This window comes from Mytilus edulis, chromosome 12 (genome assembly GCF_963676685.1).
Source record: "Mytilus edulis chromosome 12, xbMytEdul2.2, whole genome shotgun sequence".
Lineage (NCBI taxonomy): Eukaryota > Metazoa > Mollusca > Bivalvia > Mytilida > Mytilidae > Mytilus > Mytilus edulis.
The window spans coordinates 22,113,571-22,132,902 of NC_092355.1; the positions used below are offsets into that span (position 1 = coordinate 22,113,571).

A 19,332-nucleotide genomic window follows, 5' to 3' on the forward strand; every position below is an offset into this window, starting at 1 on the left:
ATTACAAAGTTGTATTTTTCTGTATAAAATTAACTCAAAAGTCTTTAATTTACATTATTTAAAATTATAAATTAATTCTATGAATTGAAAGGGTAAACAGGTCAACTTCCTTTTCCTGTTGTTTTCATCATGGCGGTTAGTCTACGAATTTTACATGTGATGAAATCTTCCGTCATCCTGATTATTTGATTAATAATAAAAGCTAAACACACCTTTAAGTCTCTTAACAAGATATCATAGCTTGATTATAGTTAATTGTCTCATTTATATTTTGTAAAATAAGGTGTACAAATCCAAAACAGTCGACGTGGGTTAAACTATGGTAAAAATATATGTTTGATGTATTGCCACATGGTAAGGAGTAATAGCAGACTGTTTAAAATGAAACTCTCCCATTAGAATGTATTCATTCTTTGCATGCTTGTGTACTCGTATCAAACCGTGAACACAAGCGAATGTGATAATATTAATAGACAACCCCCTTGGCTTGTTCAAAGTACTCAGCATCAGCCATCACTACTATAAGTAAAAGTCTTAATTTACAGGGAACATCGTTAAAAAATTAGTGAAAACGACAAATTGTGCACATCAGAGTTGTCAGATTGTTGTTTACACCTTAACTATTTGATAAGAACTGAGAAATAGAAATACGAACACTTTTGTCTTCTGTCCCATGGTTCAGTAGTAATAAAAGAGGGTAGTAATGACCTTTACCGCCAGACTTCTAACTGTTTATTTGCCTCCCTAAACATCAAATTGGGTAACGATTTCCTGTGATTTGTCAACATATTTAATGATGAAAGTCAGAGGTCTCAAATTATAACTAAATACTGGAATTTGCTGTGCAACTATTTGAGTCCATGCAGAAGATAGTAAAAATTAACAAATGCACACTAACTTGTAAGATCATATATATTGTAACATTGAAGAAATTAGAATAGCTTAGAAATTTAAGATGCTAAGTTGCAATCATAATTTTCTAGTCGCACAAATATTTCTATGTATAGTTGTTGTGGTGTAAACATGTAGTCCCAAAAGGTCAATATAAATATTTTAAAGTGCATGAAAGTGTTCTTGCTATAATTTTATTTATCAAATGTTTTCTTTGTTTATCTTTTCAGGATAAAGACAAAAAGAAGAATGTTATGCGAGATCTTAGGATCGTCAAGCTCTGCATTAATATTTGTGTTGGTGAGTCTGGTGATCGACTTACCCGTGCCGCCAAGGTGCTTGAACAGCTAACTGGTCAGACCCCAGTGCTCTCAAAAGGTATTGTAGGATTTCTTAACAGTTAAATCAATTGCAAATAATTCTTAAATGCTTAATTTATAACAAACGCACTTCAAATGTACATAGTCCTATTTATAATCATCTCATTCAGATCTGTATGTGTCTCAAAGCTGCCATATGTTCAACCAGATTCATAATAAAAAAAAAATCTGCATTACTAGGTTTTACTCTTGGAAACTTGTTGTTATTGTAAGATTTTGTAACCAGTACAGTGGACAACAATGAAAATATGAACTGAACAATTATACAGTTAGCTGCATCAACTTATCCATCCAATATAGCTAGTTCTCTTTAAACATTTTAAAACTATTAACCAGTTTTATTTCACACTGAATATGCCTATCTATGGCAGAAGAAGCCAAAGATAATCTGCAGACCCCTTGTCTGTTATATTTTTTGCCTCTTTTAGTTTGCTGTTGACATATAATTCTCTTATAAGTGCATCTTTAACAGGTTGGGAACAAACCCCCTGTATGGTGATTATACCGGTATAGAGGAATAATCCTTCTTTAGAGGGATAAAATTATCCTTCTATAGAGGTGTATTTTTGTTTGCACTGGATTTAAAGCAAATTAGGGCAGAATGGCATTTTCTATTTATATTGGCTATAATCTCTAGCATTATATGCATCAACATATGCACTTTACTAAAAATTGGGATAACCAGTTTTCTACTAAAGTGACAAAACTTGCAATCTAGTATTGTTTACCTATCTGAACACCTGATCAACAACAAAAGGAATAGTTGATCTTTAAATTTCATGTGAAATATATCAATAGAAATTCTGTTCAGTGAGGCATAAGTGAGTAGAATTTACCTGATCATCACAGCTTTTAATCATGGTGAACAATAGATTTTATATTTAGTCAGATAAGCATCAAACTGGACATGTGCATATTAAATTAAGTACACCAATTGGTGCATCAACTGTTCCAGGTTACTGCCATAATAAGAAAAGAATGCCATTCTGCCCTATTTTGATTTAAATCCAGTCTAAACAAAAATACCCCTCTGTAGAGGGATAAATTTACCCCTCTATAGAAGGATTATCCCTCTATACAGGTATAATCACCATATAGAGGGTTTGTTCCCAACCTGTTTAATGTACTTTTAAATCCTTATGTACATATAAATCATGCACATTGGCACGGGTTACAGGATAGTTCCTGTTGCCTGACTAACTTTGTGCAACATCAAAACCATAATTGCAACTCTTGTCTATTCAATATAGTAGATTGGATACTAAATTTATTTGGACATTATACTTTGTAAAAATATTTGAACATGTTATGAAATTGGTATAATGTTTGTTTTAAAAGTAATTGTCTTGTTGCCATAATGGGTACGTGATTTGAACATTGAAAATTCTCTTTTATATTAAATATTCTGTTGTTCTTTCAGCACGTTATACCGTCAGGTCCTTCGGTATCAGAAGAAATGAAACTATTGCCTGTCACTGTACAGTACGAGGCGCTAAGGCAGAAGAGATCTTAGAAAAAGGTTTGAAGGTACATGTGTTTACTTGTTCGATTATACTAAGACTGTTTTTGTTCGATTATACTAAGACTGTTTTTGATTGTAACAAGTTTTAAGTTGGGCTAGTTGAGATTTGAAGTGACATTAATATGCACATTGGCACGGGTTACAGGATAGTTCCTGTTGCCTGACTAACTTTGTGCAACATTAAAACCATATTTGCAACTCCTGTCTATTTAATATAGTAGATTGGATACTAACTAAATGGTACAGGATATACTCAGAGATGCAACTAATCGTCGGACCTGTCAGACCTAAGGGGCAGAATTTATGCAGGTCCGGCAAAACTCGTTGCTGTGCAGGACCTGATGGCCGTCAATATTTTAGTCTGCTTGGGTCAGCCAAAACTTAATTCCCCGTCGGTACTGGCAGAGTATTTTGTTTATAAAATTGTGAATTTACAACCACGTTGCATGATTAGATAGAACAACATTCAAGGCTTCGATTACATAATAGAAATCGGGAGTTCAAACTGTTTTAATGATAACTATTATAGCCTGACACCTTCCAAATATCCTTCCTTAAAAAATAAAAATAAAACCTTTTGCAGTATAAATTTCAGTTTTGAAATCGTATGTTTGACATTGTTAATTTATTGAAATATTTATATCAAACGCAGTTATTTAGTTGTAACAGAGAATACACACCATTGGTTTGAAAAATGACGTAACTTTAACCTCCGTAGCAGAGTTCAAAAAATCTATGGGTCACTGAATATTCACAATATATTTTATTTTTTAAACTTTTCTTTCAAATTAGTTTTAATCCAGAAAAAAGTAAAAACATTGCCTGACTGTACCTTAAGTTGAATATCTATATCCAAATTCAATTAATTAAAGCTGTAATCCATGATCACAAATTGAATGCTTTGTTTACAATTGTTGAAAGCCATGTGCTTTTTAGCGGGAAAATTCGGGAAACCCCTTAACAGGAAACAGTTACATTTCATTGTTATTTATAGACATATTACAAAGTTTTTACATTGATTATTTTGAGTGAAAATATAGGTCTGGCAGAAATGTGATGGGTCTGGCAAAACTTCGTACCCTGTAGGCCCCAATGTCTGACAGGAAAAAAAAACTGTTTGCATCTCTGTATACTATAGAAGTATTTATTGCTGATAGACAATCATTCTGCTACAGCTCCAAACTGTCTTAAGTAATGTACAACTCCGTTGAAATATTGATCAAAGGTGACACATTATCCAAGGTCTTCATGAGTAAGAGTTCTTGATATGTTGTCAACCTTTGACGATTTTTATGGTTACTGTGTAGGATTAAATAGTGTCCCCCATGAAATTATGTCCCATGGACCAAATTTCATGGATATGATCTATGAAATTTGGTCCAGGACATAATTTTATTATAAAATATTGTCCACCTCTATGTAAAAGTGTCCCTTGACAATAAATACTATTGTGACCTTCGTTGGACATTTTTTCATAGTGAAATCATGTCCATATTGCATAAAAGTCTTGTCTAATACCAAAAAATTTATTTAACAAAAAATAATAAGACTAAATTGACATTTGTATTTAAATAAGCAATAGGAATCTATGAATTATTTTTAACATCTTTGAATTATCCTTTTTAACAAGATCAATAATGTCAGGAATAATATTCATAAATGCTTGATTGCCGTTTCTTCTTGCGCATATTACAAGTTTTGATGTTTGCTCTTGTGTTTTTTTGTCAACATGTATATAATACATTTCATTGTTATACGACCGCAAAATTTGAAAAATTTTTCGTCGTATATTGCTATCACGTTGGCGTCGGCGTCGTCCGGCGTCCGAATACTTTTAGTTTTCGCACTCTAACTTTAGTAAAAGTGAATGGAAATCTATGAAATTTTAACACAAGGTTTATGACCACAAAAGGAAGGTTGGTATTGATTTTGGGAGTTTTGGTCCCAACATTTTAGGAATTAGGGGCCAAAAAGGGCCCAAATAAGCATTTTCTTGGTTTTCGCACTATAACTTTAGTTTAAGTTAATAGAAATCTATGAAATTTTGACACAAGGTTTATGACCACAAAAGAACGGTTGGGATTGATTTTGGGAGTTTAGGAATTAGGGGCCAAAAAAGGGCCCAAATAAGCATTATTCTTGGTTTTCGCACAATAACTTTAGTTTAAGTAAATAGAAATCAATGAAATTTAAACACAATGTTAATGACTACAAAAGGAAGGTTGGTATTGATTTTGAGAGTTAAGGTCAGTCACAATAGTTTAGGAATTAGGGGCCAAAAAGGGACCCAAATAAGCATTTTTCTTGGTTTTCGCACCATAACGTTAGTATAAGTAAATAGAAATCTATGAAATTTAAACACAAGGTTTATGACCATAAAAGGAAGGTTGGTATTGATTTTGGGAGTTTTGGTCCCAACAGAATAAGGGGCCCAAAGGGTCCAAAATTAAACTTTGTTTGATTTCATCAAAATTGAATAATTGGGGTTCTTTGATATGCCGAATCTAACTGTCATGACTGTGTATGTAGATTCTTAACTTTTGGTCCCGTTTTCAAATTGGTCTACATTAAGGTCCAAAGGGTCCAAAATTAAACTTAGTTTGATTTTGACAAAAAATGAATCAGTTAGGTTCTTTGATATGCTGAATCTAAAAATGTACTTCATTTTCAATTGGAGTTATCTTTCTTTGTATAGAATAGTAGTTGATAATATATGTTGGAAATTTGCCAGACATGACTATGATGTCATTTTTTATTTTTATTTGCCAATAACTTTATGTAAATAACTTCATTGGAAATTTGCCAATATAAATTGTTGCTGATGAAGTTTTTTTTATTGTTTTATACAATAAACAATGTATATTCACTTTTACTACCAACCAATCTTTACCATTCAGTGATAACAAGCACTTTATTTTACATTTTAATATTTTATGATGTATTTAAAAGAGTAGTTATTGTTGCAAACTCCATCAGAAATTTGAATTGATATCAGTTTTGGAGAAAGGGAAACGGGGATGTGTTAAAAAATGGGGGGGGGGGGGGGGGGGGGGGGGGGGGGGGTTAAATTTTTCTCATTTCAGATTTCATAAATAAAAAGAAAATTTCTTCAAACATTTTTTTGAGAGGATTAATATTCAACAGCATAGTGAATTGCTCAAAGGCAAAAAAAAACTTTTAAGTTCATTAGACCACATTCATTCTGTGTCAGAAACCTATGCTGTGTCAACTATTTAATTTTAGATTTAAAAAGTTTGAAGAAGAAATCTTTAATTGATTTGTAAAATCTTGACATTTGTTTTGTGTAAAAAAAAACCATGTAATGTCAAAAATTTGATCACAATCCAAATTCAGAGCTGTATCACGCTTGAATGTTTTGTCCATACTTGCCCCAACTGTTCAGGGTTCGACCTCTGCGGTCGTATAAAGCTGCGCCCTGCGGAGCACCTGGTTTTTAATTTGAAAGAGCTTTGCCTTCCTTCTAAATGATCTATCATTATTGTCAAATTCTGGAGGGTATTGATCATCAGACACATAATTATACAGCTGTTTATATTCCTCACTTTCCATTTTTGTTCACATCTGTGTAGTCTTTATTTAATTTTCAATTATAATTTAACTAATTGATTAAAACATTTAAATGATTTCTAAATTATTTCCCTTGTATAGGGACAGAAAAAAATAGCTACACTATGAAATATTGTCCTTTGGGACATAATTTTATAAATCATCCATGAAATTATGTGCAAGTACTAGGGACAATTTTTCACTAGGGGAGACACTATTTTATGGTTTACAAATGTGATATTTTGCCCAATGAACAAAATTTCACAGCTGAACTGTGAAATAATGTTCTAGAGGACACAATTTCATGGGACACTTTTTTGGCTTACAACTGTACATGTAGATGGAAAGTCAACTTTTGTTTAAAAAAAAATAACTGGTAGTATTAAGGTTCTAAATATTGGTGTTTTTTTTTTCATTGAAAAACAATTGCAAAATGTAAGCCTATAGCTCTGAAACTAAATAAGAACAAGACTTCTGGCATATTTTATAAAGGCAATGTAAATACTCCGTACAGGTGTAATACAACCAAAACATGGTACGTCACATCTGGTCGTATACAAAAATAGTTTGAAAAAAATATTCCCTTGCATTTGACAGTTGTACATAATTAATCCTATATTTTATTGCAGTAAAAAATTTCTGTTTCATAAACATTAAGGGTTTCTATGGAAAATTTTGTAAACTTGAGATTACATGGTTACTAAAGCCTGTACACAGGTTAAATAAGGGGAGAACTTTGATTGAATGAATGAATGAATATTTTATTTGCAAAAGCATATAGAACATGCTATGGCAATACATAATATATACATAATGTGACAAAAGACTGGTAACAGAGAACAATACAATAATAACATACATGTTGTAGCTAACCAATAATATCAGATCTAACTTTCCATGCACTCTTCAAATAGTTACAGAGCTTAATTGTTAAAGATCTAGAATTAGCTTTCAACAAACAAGATAGTTTAAAAATAGTAGGCCATGAACAATAATAGCGTGGCAAAAACAATATTCTAATTGCCCTAAATGCTGGACATACCAATACAAAATGGAATTCATTCTCAACACATTGCATGTTACAACATACACAAAGACGCATTTCTCTTGGTATATCAGAGAAGCGACCAACTTCAACATTAAGTTTCAATGTACCACTTCGTAGTTTTGTAAGAATGTTAATATTATTAATGTAGCTAAAATAATTCTCAAGACAAAAATCAAACTTTATACTTCTATACACACTTAATTTCTCACAGTCACAAATATCTGCTGACCATTTTTGTAGATATTGATCTTTAATGCGTGTCTTTATAACATCAAACGATATATCAATATTATTTTGATCAATCCAAATATGGTTCATTCCAAGACTAAATAAAAAATCACGCACATTAGATGCCCAATTAATTTTACCATGATTTGCATCGTCATACAAAATTTTATATACATCATATACAAAAGCTGGTTTATACATAACAATACGTAACCAATATTTTAAGATTAATTGTTTTCTCAAAACAAACATAGGTAGATGACCAAGCTCGCCACAAAGAAAACTAATAGGAGCACGTTTACCTACTTTTAAAACAAACCTACAAAAACGGTTATGAATAATTTCTATGTCGTTGGCACGGTGAAAACCCCATATTTCGGAAGAATAGTTCAGTACCGATCCAACCATACTGTCATAAAGAAGACATTGTTGCTTTGTAGAAATGTAAATATTATCTAAACATTTTAAGAGTGACGAAAGAGCTCTTGATCCTTGTTGTGATAGTCGTTTTTGCGTGTGTAAGAATTTCCCGTTAAAGTGGAGCAACATTCCAAGGTAAACGTATGAATTTACGATTTGAAGTTCTTGATTATTATACATGAAATGATTGTTTACAGGTTGCCATCCATTTCTAAACACAACTATTTTAGTTTTATCAGTGTTAACTTCTATGTTCCATTTTCTACAGTATTTGGATAGTTTGTCAAGTAGCTGTTGAAGAAGTTTGGCAGATTTGGCAAATAAGACAGTGTCGTCTGCAAAAAGTATCAAATAAATTAAAAGACCGTTCAGGTTCACTACATCTTCATTATCTGTAACAGTTATATCTTCAATAATATCGTTAATAAAATAGAGGAATAATAAAGGAGATAAAGGTCAGGGCTTTCCATTGAAATGGAAGTAGAAGGCTGAATTAAAATTATAGGCGGCTATAACATGCGTTCGGCGAAGCCGGACGCCCACCAAGCTGTAAGCTTGGTGCCTTACGGCAGGGGGTCTGGGGGCCGCTCAAGGCCCCCAGAAGCTCTGGCATAAATAGAGCAAAATCCTGCATTCTCGCAATCTCCTGGCACCTAATTTAATCTTTAAAATTACCATTTTTTATGTAGGAAATTAAAGAAAGAAAAAAAAAAAAAACTCAAAGAAATTTCATTTTTTTTTATGTCAGTTTTTTATTTTCATTACCTTATGCTTAAAATTCATTTACTTTTAAAGGAGTTTTATTTAAATAATCATCCGGTTTGTTAGAAATCTTGATCGATTTATTTTGCATAACTACGTGCATTTGTAAACAATTAAATGACCCCCCTTTTCTCTCTAAAGACTGTTACGCGTATTTAAATCATACAATTATTTCTCAAGCATTGACAGAAAATTGATATATCCTCTGATTTTCTCTTTTTTTGTAAACTGTTCAATAAGTCGGATACATAAATCATTTGGAAATTTTATTTATTTGAGGTCGAGTCGACAATATTCTACTTTCGTTTTTGACCTTGATTCTCTGAACACCACGTGGGCTTTGAAAAAATGAACTTCAAAAGATACTGTTTTCCAGATTCTGAACAATATGATCTACTACACTTTCTTTAATTTGACTAAATATTATTCCATAGCATAAGATTGTCATCCTATCTGATTGTCTTCACGTTTTAAAAGCCAAAAAAAGTCAACGAGTTAATGACAATCGGAACGTCTCTATTGTTATCATTCAATGACCACCGGAACGTCTCTCTTGTTATCTTTGAAAAGAAACGATGCATTCTGACTTTAAATAGACAACCAATCAGTGACCTGAATTCATGTGAACTATATTTAGACCAAGGTAAACATTGACTTCTCATCCTTGTTTATCGTGACCGCGACTTTGCGACAATATACGTCTCTCGGCTGCCTGTAAACATTTGAAAAAGATATTTTTTTCTTTTTGAATTTATATTTTTGGCAGTGAAGTAGCCGGCACTTGAAACCACCGTAAGCGGCGGATTTCCGCCGGCTACCGGCTTCAATGGAAAGCCCTGAAAGGTTCGCCTTGTTTCACTCCTAACAAATTGTCAAAGGCATCAGAAAGAAGTCCACCAGATCTTACTCGGAGACGCACAGACGTATAAATTGATTTAATTATGGCTACAAATTTACTGCTGACTCCACTGCGAAGTAATTTATAAATCAAAATTCTCCTGCTTAATTTATCGAACGCTTTTCGAAAGTCAACGAAAGCACAGTATAGTTTAGTTTTTTGTTGAAGAATATGTACAATTATACCATGTAAAACAAAAATAGCATCAATAGTTGAATGTCCAGGACGAAAGCCAAATTGATTGTCGATTAGTTTATCTTCGTCTTCGGACCATACTAGTAATCGAGTAGTTAGGATAGACGTGAACAGTTTTGATAAGACACTCACTAAAACAATGGGTCGATAGTTATTTGGATCGGTCAAATCTCCACTCTTAGGAACAGCAATAACAATACCATCTGCCCAAGCATCAGGAAAAGTTCCACTTTCAAAAGTATAGTTGAAAAGTTTATTTAGAATTGGAGCAAAAAATATTGGACTTGCAGCAAACATTTCGCTAATAATTTGGTCATCTCCCTCGCTTTTGTTCAATTTTAGTTTTTTAATCGACTTCACAATTTCATCTTCAGTAATTTCAGTGTCTAGAATATCTATGTCTATATTTTCAAAATGTTCATTATTTATTAAGTTCAATACTTCATCACAAAGATCAGGTGGATTTTCGCCGAGAATTCTTTCGAAATGTTTTAACATAGCATCATTTTCAACTGTGCATCGTGTTCTTTTCGTAGGTCTAATAGTGGACCAAAACTTTCGTGGATCAGTTTTTGCAATATCACAAAGTTCAATACCCATCCGCCGTTTATAGTTAACCTGGGCTTGCCGTTTTATCCTGTTGAATCGATTTCTAGCATCTATATACGATTGCCTATTAACATCAGTGGGGTGTCGAAAAAAGAAGTTTCGGACTTGGTGAAAAATATGACGCTCTGATTTACACTTTTCGTCAAACCAATCATTGTTTTTTCTATCTGTATTATTATTTTCCTCTTTAATTAGGACTGATCGGCCAAAAATTTTAAAAGCACTGTCATATAATATACGAGTGATTTCCCCTACAGCTGTATTCAAATCGTTTTTAGAAGAGATGTTGTCTACCAATGAGAACAACGCACTACGCTCTGTTTGTAAGACTTCCATGTAATCACTATTCTTATTTGAATCCCATTTGATATACTTGTGTAGCTTGTGATTTTTGTTCTGTGGACGATTGTTAGAAAAATTAAGTTGAAAAAATAATGGCGAATGATCAGAGAATTCATTAAATTGCAACACGTTAAAGTAACTAATAAGTTTATAGTCGATCGGTGATACAAGTAAGTAATCGTTCACGCTTCGTCCTCTACTTGTACAAAAAGTAAACTTTCCATCTGAATCGTCACCAAGTCTACCATTGGCGACAGTAAGTCCAGTAGTATAGCAAAGTTGAATAAGCTTACGACCAAAAGAGTTCACACATTTGTCCAATGAACGTCTACTTTGAATGTTATAGGGGTTTTCTATGTGCTCAACGCTCTCGACATATTTATCTAAATTATCATCACACAAAACATCATTAAGTTCACCTACTCGACTATTCAGATCCCCACATACAAATACTGATCCCCTCTCTTTATATTCAAGAACAATGTTTTCAATAATTTCATGAAAATCGCTGTCACAGATCTGATAATACTTTGATTTTTCATGTGGAATGTAGGAAAAGCATATATATATATCATTAGCAATGGTAAAAAATTGTTTATTCAATTTGATAAGGACAATACCACAGTGTAATTTTCTTTCTATCGAGATACCACTACATAAAAAATGTTTACAATAAATAGCAATTCCACCTTCATTTCTTGTACCTATATTAGTGCTACGATTAATGCAAGATATATTTACAAAACCATCTATTTCTACTATGTTATTATCATTTAACCAAGTTTCACAAATAAAAAGAACATCATAGCTATTTACTAAATTCAAAAATTCGTTGTCATTATAGATCGAGTTGAGTCCATGGACATTCCAGCACAAACATTTCAAGTTTTCAAATTGTTCTCTGAACGGATCCTATGGAACGTATTCTTTTCCACCAACGTAAATTTTATCTCTCACAAAATAGGCTTTGATATTTTCATCGCGTAGTCGCTTCAGTGTCGGTAGTTTTGCTTTCCTGCGTTTTTGTATCTCTACTGGCAACTGCTCCGAAATTCCGTAATTCGAACCTTTCAAATTTTTAGCACTTTTTTTCACTAGATCTCGACTATCAAATGAAGCAAAATTTGGTTAACTTCCAGTAATGGTTATGTTATGTGAAATATTTTTCTATAGTACTGGACAGGATAAAACTTTACTCATGCCAAGTATTTTTTTATTTGAAACAAAGATCAATTCTGCACACATTTTTGAAAAGTGCAAATTTAACAAAGACTAATAGGGAAAAATCAATGGTGGTATACACCTACAGTACCGCAGTGTAAATTAAGTACCAAGATGTATTTGAAATTTTATGATAGGAGGGGTCACCACAACAGGAAAAGAAAGCGACTATGTCTACCAAAGATTTGATATAGGATTTCCCAAAAGATTGTTGATATCATGACATGACAAATTTGTCAGATGTTCAGGTGTTAAGTATTTTAAATGAAAACAATATGCACACTGGCACGGGTTATAGAAAAGTTTCTGTCGCCTGACTTACTTTGTGCTATATTAAAACCATGTTAACACTCGATTCTTATCTAATTAAGTAGATTTGAATACTCAATTAACTGGTACATTTGTTTCAAGAAGTGTCTATTAAAATTTCGAACTGTTGGCCATGTCGAGATAATATTTTTAATCAGCAAAATCTTGAATTCTCCTGGTTTCTGTTCTTGCCATATTATAAATTACAATCTTTGTCAATGAAAGATTTTTGTGGCGTTGAGTCTTAATCTTAATTTAATTTCTACCTGTATTTAATAATGACTTGTATGTGGATACTGATAACTCAAAGACTGTAAAAGATAAGTCCTAATATTGGGGATAAGCTTTGTAAGTCATTTGGTCTGGATGAGTAGTGGACTAGAATTGAACTAGAAAGTAAAAACAACAAAAATGTACAAATAGCAGTTAATGTTTTAAAATAACAAATACCTTTATGACTATGCAGTGTTCACCAGACGACTTTCTTCTATCACTGGAATCGGTATGGAAATAATTTGATTCGAAAGGCTGATAAGTAAATGGGAAAATCAAAATGGACAATATTTCGTATTAACCTGAATCAACTCGCTCACAAACTTATTTGAACTTTCATAGATGTCCTGAACCTGATTCAAATAAGCACACTGGCACGGGTTACAGAACAGTTTCTGTCGCCTGACTTACTTTGTGCTATATTAAAACCATGTTTGCAACTCAGATCTATTTAAATAAAAGATTTGGATACTAAATTAATGGAACATATTTTCATTATAATTTGAACTGACTTTTTACCTTATTTTTGCAAGAAGTTTTTTTAACAAGGTTTTTATCTTAAAGTCCTATCACCAAATTCGCAAGCAAAAACATGGTTCTCAGTTATTTAAATGCTTTGACAGTGACATGAGGTATTTTTATTTGAATCACCTCATGTTGACAGATAGTCAATTTTAATGTTAATCCATAAACCTGGTTGTAATTTGCCTTGTTTATATTTTCTTGAAATACTCTAGTTAACACAGTTTTGATATAAACTTGTCATTTGTGAGTTCAACCAAATTGACAAGTGTCTTCACTGTTGTGATGCTTGAATAAACTGATTGAAGTATTTAAAAAGCTTTTTGAAGCATAATGCACACTGGCACGGGTTATAGAAAAGTTTCTGTCGCCTGACTTACTTTGTGCTATATGAAAACCCTGTTTACACTCGATTCTTATCTTATAAAGTAGATTTGAATACAAAATTTACTGGAACATATATTGGAAAAACTCATATTTTTACTTTATTTTTCCAACATAAAAAAAATCAAATTATTTTCAATTAATTTTTTTTTTATTCATCATACATGAACTTACACTGGAAATCAACTTTCTATTGCAGGTTAGAGAATACGAGTTGAGGAAAAATAACTTTTCCCAAACTGGCAACTTTGGTTTTGGTATTCAGGAACACATTGATTTAGGAATTAAGTATGATCCTGGAATTGGTATCTATGGTATGGATTTCTACATCGTGCTAGGAAGAGCAGGTATAAATAAACAGAAAAAGACATGTTATATAAAGTTAAGCTTGCAAAACATGAAATATACAGCAAATTTTTTTAAGGTTTTAACTTTTAGATATTTTTTGAAGATTAAACAGAAATTTCCATAAATTTTTACTAGGTTTTGTGCCATTAGGAATTGTCTCCACCTGATGGTTTTCACGTAAGCTTCTTTTGAGCTGAACTTAAACTTGATTCGAAATTTCATCACTCAATATAAATTATCAGAATGCGAGTTTTTAATATTGCAATAATTGCCCATTTGTATTAACATGTCAACCTGAATCAATTTACTAGCAAACTCATAACAACTTTCACATGTTCAAAGTTAACTTTAATATTTTTATGACCTTTCTTTTTTTAAATAATTAGCGCACTGGCACGGGTTACAGAATAGTTTCTGTCGCCTGACTTACTTTGTGCTATATTAATTTAAAACCATGTTTGCAACTCAGATCTATATGATGTCATAGATTTGGATACTAAATTAATGGAACACCTTATGTAATTACACATTAAATTAGCTTTTTAGTGCAATCACACTAAAGTCACAATGCAAGTTTTTATTATTGCAATACCCATTTGCATTACCATGGAACCAGTGTCTCGCCTACTTTTGCTGAAAATCGCAGGCTCAACAAAAATGAGGAAAAAAATTAATAAAAATAATCCTCTCGATACTATCTTTTGATTGTACTGTCCAAATTTTGTAAAAATCCAGAATAGTTTATGAATTTTTTTATTTTTTTTTAAATTTAACCACAGAGTGAATGTGTTGTTTCCTGGCAGAAAATCTAAGTCCATTTAAAAGTAAAATACAGAAAAAATGGATTTATTTTTTTACAAAATTTACTGTTGTATACTATCGTTTGATCATAAACAAGCTTCTGTCCAAGTTTTGTACAAACCCAGGATAGTTTTAAGAAAGTTATTAAAATTTTAAAAACTTTAACCAGAGTGGAAGTAATGTTTCAGGCAGACAAACTAAGTCCATTTATAAGTAAAATACGGAAAAAATGGAATTTTATTTTTTACAAAATTTACTTCTGGATAATATCTTATGATCATAAACAAGCTTCTGTCCATGTTTGGTAGTAATCCAGTACAGTTTAAGAAAGTTCTTAAAACTTCAAAATCTTTAACCACAGAGTGAATATTTGAGGACGACGACAGAATGTAGGATCGCTTAGTCTCGCTTTTTCGACAAAAGTCGAAGGCTTGACAACTAGCAATTATTTGAGAATTTACAGTATAAATATATCAAACTGAATATCATTCTGATTGTTTAAGTTATGAATAATCAAGGAAGGAAACATTCAATTTGTTTCAATCTTGCCTTAACTGATTGTTAGTATAGGCACATCAATGTTACATGTACATTATATCAATATAAAAAAGAAGATGTGGTTTGATTGCGAATGAGACAACTCTCTATACGAGACCAAATGACACAAAAATCAACAACTATAGTTCACCATACTGCCTTCTACAATGAGCAAAACCCACATCACATAGTCTGTATAAAAGGCCCCAGAATGACAAATGTTAAACAATTCAAACGAGAAAAATAACAGGCCAATTCAGGTCCAAGAAAATAAAGTCTGCTAACCGTAATTTCTCATTTTTTAGGCTTCAACATCGCACAGAGACGTAGAAGGAAGAGCAAGATTGGACCAAACCATAAAGTTTATAAAGAAGAATCAATGAAATGGTTCCAACAAAAGGTAAAAGTTCATTTACAAGCTATTGTGGATTCATTTATTTTCGTGGATTGAAGAAACTTGCAGTTTGATATTAGGGTTTTCCTAAAGTCCACATATAATCAGCAAAATTGCAATTTGTTGAACAGTTAAATTTGTGATTTCTTTGTCCCAACAAAATCCACAAAAATTGGTATCTAACAAATAATTATGAATCCGCAGTATTTATAAAGAACTTAAGTCATATGCTTTACTGCTAAAAAAACATGTTCTTGACATGATTTGTTACTAAACTTTGTTGAGAACAGAGTAAAAGTATGATTGATAGAAACAATTCAACAAAAGTTCACTTAAATACTAAAAATTTTGGTTGATGCAATACCAGAGATGATTCAATAAACAGCTTATGGCTATTTTTTCCGGTTTGCCTCTCAAATAATATAAATATAAGTTGCTGACCTATGACTTGTGGGGTTTGGAGGGGGGTTGCTTTCCTCAGATGAAAATTCTGATACTATTTGGTATCTTCAACATCAACAATAATCTTTTACTAAAATTTAATAAAATAATATGCCAACAAAATGCTGGTGATGTAGTATAAAACGTACTCTTTTCAAATCTAGCAAAGAAATGAACATAATGTAATCAATTTGAAAATATACCCCTATCTTTAAATTAAGTTTAAGTCAGCTTTCCAATTCAAACTATTGACATGATTGAGTTGCTTTTCATATTTGATTTGTTCTGTATTCATATACAGTAGGCAAAAAATGAGAAAACTACTGCCCAAGCTCCTAGTCCTGCAAGATGTTAGATGCTCTGCACACTGGCACGGGTTACAGAACAGTTTCTGTCGCCTGACTTACTTTGTGCTATATCAATACCATGCTTGCAACTCTGAACTGTCTTATCTGGTAGTTTTGGATACTAATGAATATGGGACAGTTTATAAAAATAAGTTTTAAAAAAATCTGAATCTTTATTGAAACCATAAAACAATTACAACAGTATGATTTCTATTAGTGAGTAAGTGTATAATTGACTTTGACATTACATTATGTATCCAATGATGTATCTAGAAAATTTAAATAGAAAAATCAAACTGTTACAAGGAATGTGAACAGCAAACTTCTAAGCCAATAGAATTTAATATATGTATAACTTTTATGGTTTGGAGCCAACCTGACTGTCTCCCTTAGCTAGTTGCTTTTAATACTGTAAATTTAGAAATTATTGCATGTATTTATTATTGCGATTTCGTCATTTTAGAAGAAAAATCCTGTTTAATTAGTATTAAATAAATCTAAAATGAAACAATATTCCAATTTGATGATATACCCCCATCTTTAAAATCAGCTTTCCAATCTATTGAATTACTTTACATATTTGATATGTTCTGTTTTCATACAGTCATAGTAAAAAATATCTATCAAGCTCTAGTCTCAACAAATGCAAGATTTTAGATGTTCTGCACACTGGCACGGGTTACAGAACAGTTTCTGTCGCCTGACTTACTTTGTGCTATATCAATACCATGCTTGCAACTCGGAACTATTTTATCTGGTAGTTTTGGATACTAATGAATATGGGACAGTTTATAAAAAAAAGTTTTTAAAAAAATCTGAATCGTTATTGAAACTTTAGAATAATAATTACAACAGTAGGATTGCCACTAGTGAATAAGTGTATAATTAACTTTGACATTACATTATGTATCCAATGATATATTTAGAAAAAATTTACAAGAAAAATCAACATCTGTAACAAAGTATGTAAACCGAAAATTTATGCCAACAGAATTTGAAATATGTTAATAAACTTAACAGCTAGAAACCTGGTTGTCTCCCTTATCCAGTTATTTTTAATTCTGTAAATTTAGAAAATATTGCATGTATTTATTATTGTGATATTTTGTCATTTTAGATGAAAAATCCTGTTCAATTCATATTAAAAAAATCTATCGAAGAATGAAACAATATTCCAATTTGATGATATATCTTTAAATCAGCTTGCCTATCTATTGAATTACTTTACATATTTGATATGTTCTGCTGTCATACAGTAATTTAAAAAAAAAAGAGTGCAAATAGCTGCCTAAGCTCTAGTCGCAAGTAATGCGAGATTTTAGATGTTCTGCACACTGGCACGGGTTACAGAACAGTTTCTGTCGCCTGACTTACTTTGTGCTATATCAATACCATGCTTGCAACTCAGAACTATCTAATTTGTTAGTTTTGGATACTAATGAATATGGGACAGTGTATGAAATAGTTTAAAAAAATCTTAAATGTTATTCAAGCTATAAAATATATGATTTCTATTAGTGAGTAAGTGTATTATTGACTTTGACATTACATTATGTATCCAATGATATATCTAGAAAAAAAATTACTAGAAAAAGAATGTAAACCAAAAAAATTTATAACAATAGAATTTGAAATATGTATAATAACTTTTACAGCTTGGATCAAAATATGTATTATTTTCAATCACATTAGATCTTTACAAACTTGAAAATTTATGTTGTTTTATTTTTCTCTTTTCAGTATGATGGAATTATTCTGCCTGGAAAATAAAGGACTAGAAATTAAAAAAAATAAAACCTGGCTGTGATCAGGATATTTTTTGTCAGTGCATTGCCTCCTGATTATGCTATTGTTAATGAAAAAAATCAATTGTCAAAAATGCAGCTTGGAAGATAAGTCTGACAGGTGCTGTCATCAACAAATGGAGTATTTTTTTATGGGCATTATGTTTTCTGGTCTCTGCGTTTGTCCGTCTGTCAAGCAAAGTTGGTCAGGGTAGTTCTTGATAAGTTCAATCAACTTGAAACTTAGTACACATGTTCTCTGTGATATAATCTTTCTAATTTTAATGCCAAATTAGAGTTTTTACCCCATTTTTATGGTAGAAAATGATAGTGTGGATGGGGCATCTGTGTATTAGAGACATGTTCTTGTTTGTTTTGTAGAGGAGAAATAACTTTGCATTTTCTCAGGACTTCATCACTTTTTGCCCATGTCTTCTACAATGTGGGGCAAGTTTTATCGTGATCTTTTTGTTCATCCTGAAATTAGTTTCTTTTCTCTAACCAAGTTTATCTCTACCAAATGTTGTGAAACTTGTACATTACACACTGCTTATTACCACCAATCACAGATCAAGTAGGCCACAGACCACAAGTAATTTACCGATTAAATCTTCATTACTCTTTAAAACCACCTCAAAGAAATTTTAATGCTATGATGTTGTCGTAGTCTGAAGACACATTTAGTTTCTGAACAATAATTTCAGTTATCGTAATAATTCAAATTCAGTTTCTAGCTTGAATATTGTGTCCAAACTTGCCCTAATTGTTCAGGGTTCTACCTCTGCAGTGGAGTCCGACTGTGATTGGTTAAACATTTTATTTCACATTGGGGGAAAAAAGATTAACCATGCCAAATCATTGTATGTTTAATGTACAGTACAAGTCTCACATATCCAACTTTTAGGAAAATCCCTTTTGTGCAGGTCATTAAGTTGGTCAAAACCTATCTATACTGGTATGGCCAAGTCTAGCGCAGGTCCCCGTTACCTATTACAACTGGCTTATCATTTATTCCCACCACTGGATACTGTAGATTCATTCATTTTCTGTATGAAGGAAAACTTGCTTGTTCCTGGTTTTGCAGGTCAACATACAAATCTATAGGAAAT

At 31.9% G+C, this 19,332-nt stretch overlaps 1 protein-coding gene across 4 annotated transcripts; it reads left to right on the forward strand.

The window, feature by feature from the left end:
• The first annotated feature begins 42 nt into the window (after positions 1-42).
• On the forward strand, positions 43-18,267 carry LOC139498028 (large ribosomal subunit protein uL5-like). Of its 4 annotated transcripts, none has more exons than XM_071286332.1 (6): positions 43-135; positions 1,122-1,269; positions 2,692-2,798; positions 13,771-13,918; positions 15,563-15,657; positions 18,180-18,267. In XM_071286332.1, exons 1-6 carry the CDS (start codon positions 130-132, stop codon positions 18,207-18,209), a joined length of 534 nt encoding a protein of 177 aa, XP_071142433.1. In that variant the 5' UTR covers positions 43-129; the 3' UTR covers positions 18,210-18,267. The 4 variants fall into 4 exon arrangements, with proteins under 4 accessions (XP_071142433.1, XP_071142431.1, XP_071142434.1 ...); XM_071286330.1 differs by having other exon boundaries at positions 117-156; XM_071286333.1 differs by lacking the exon at positions 43-135 and adding an exon at positions 300-322.
• Positions 18,268-19,332: the final 1,065 nt, after the last annotated feature.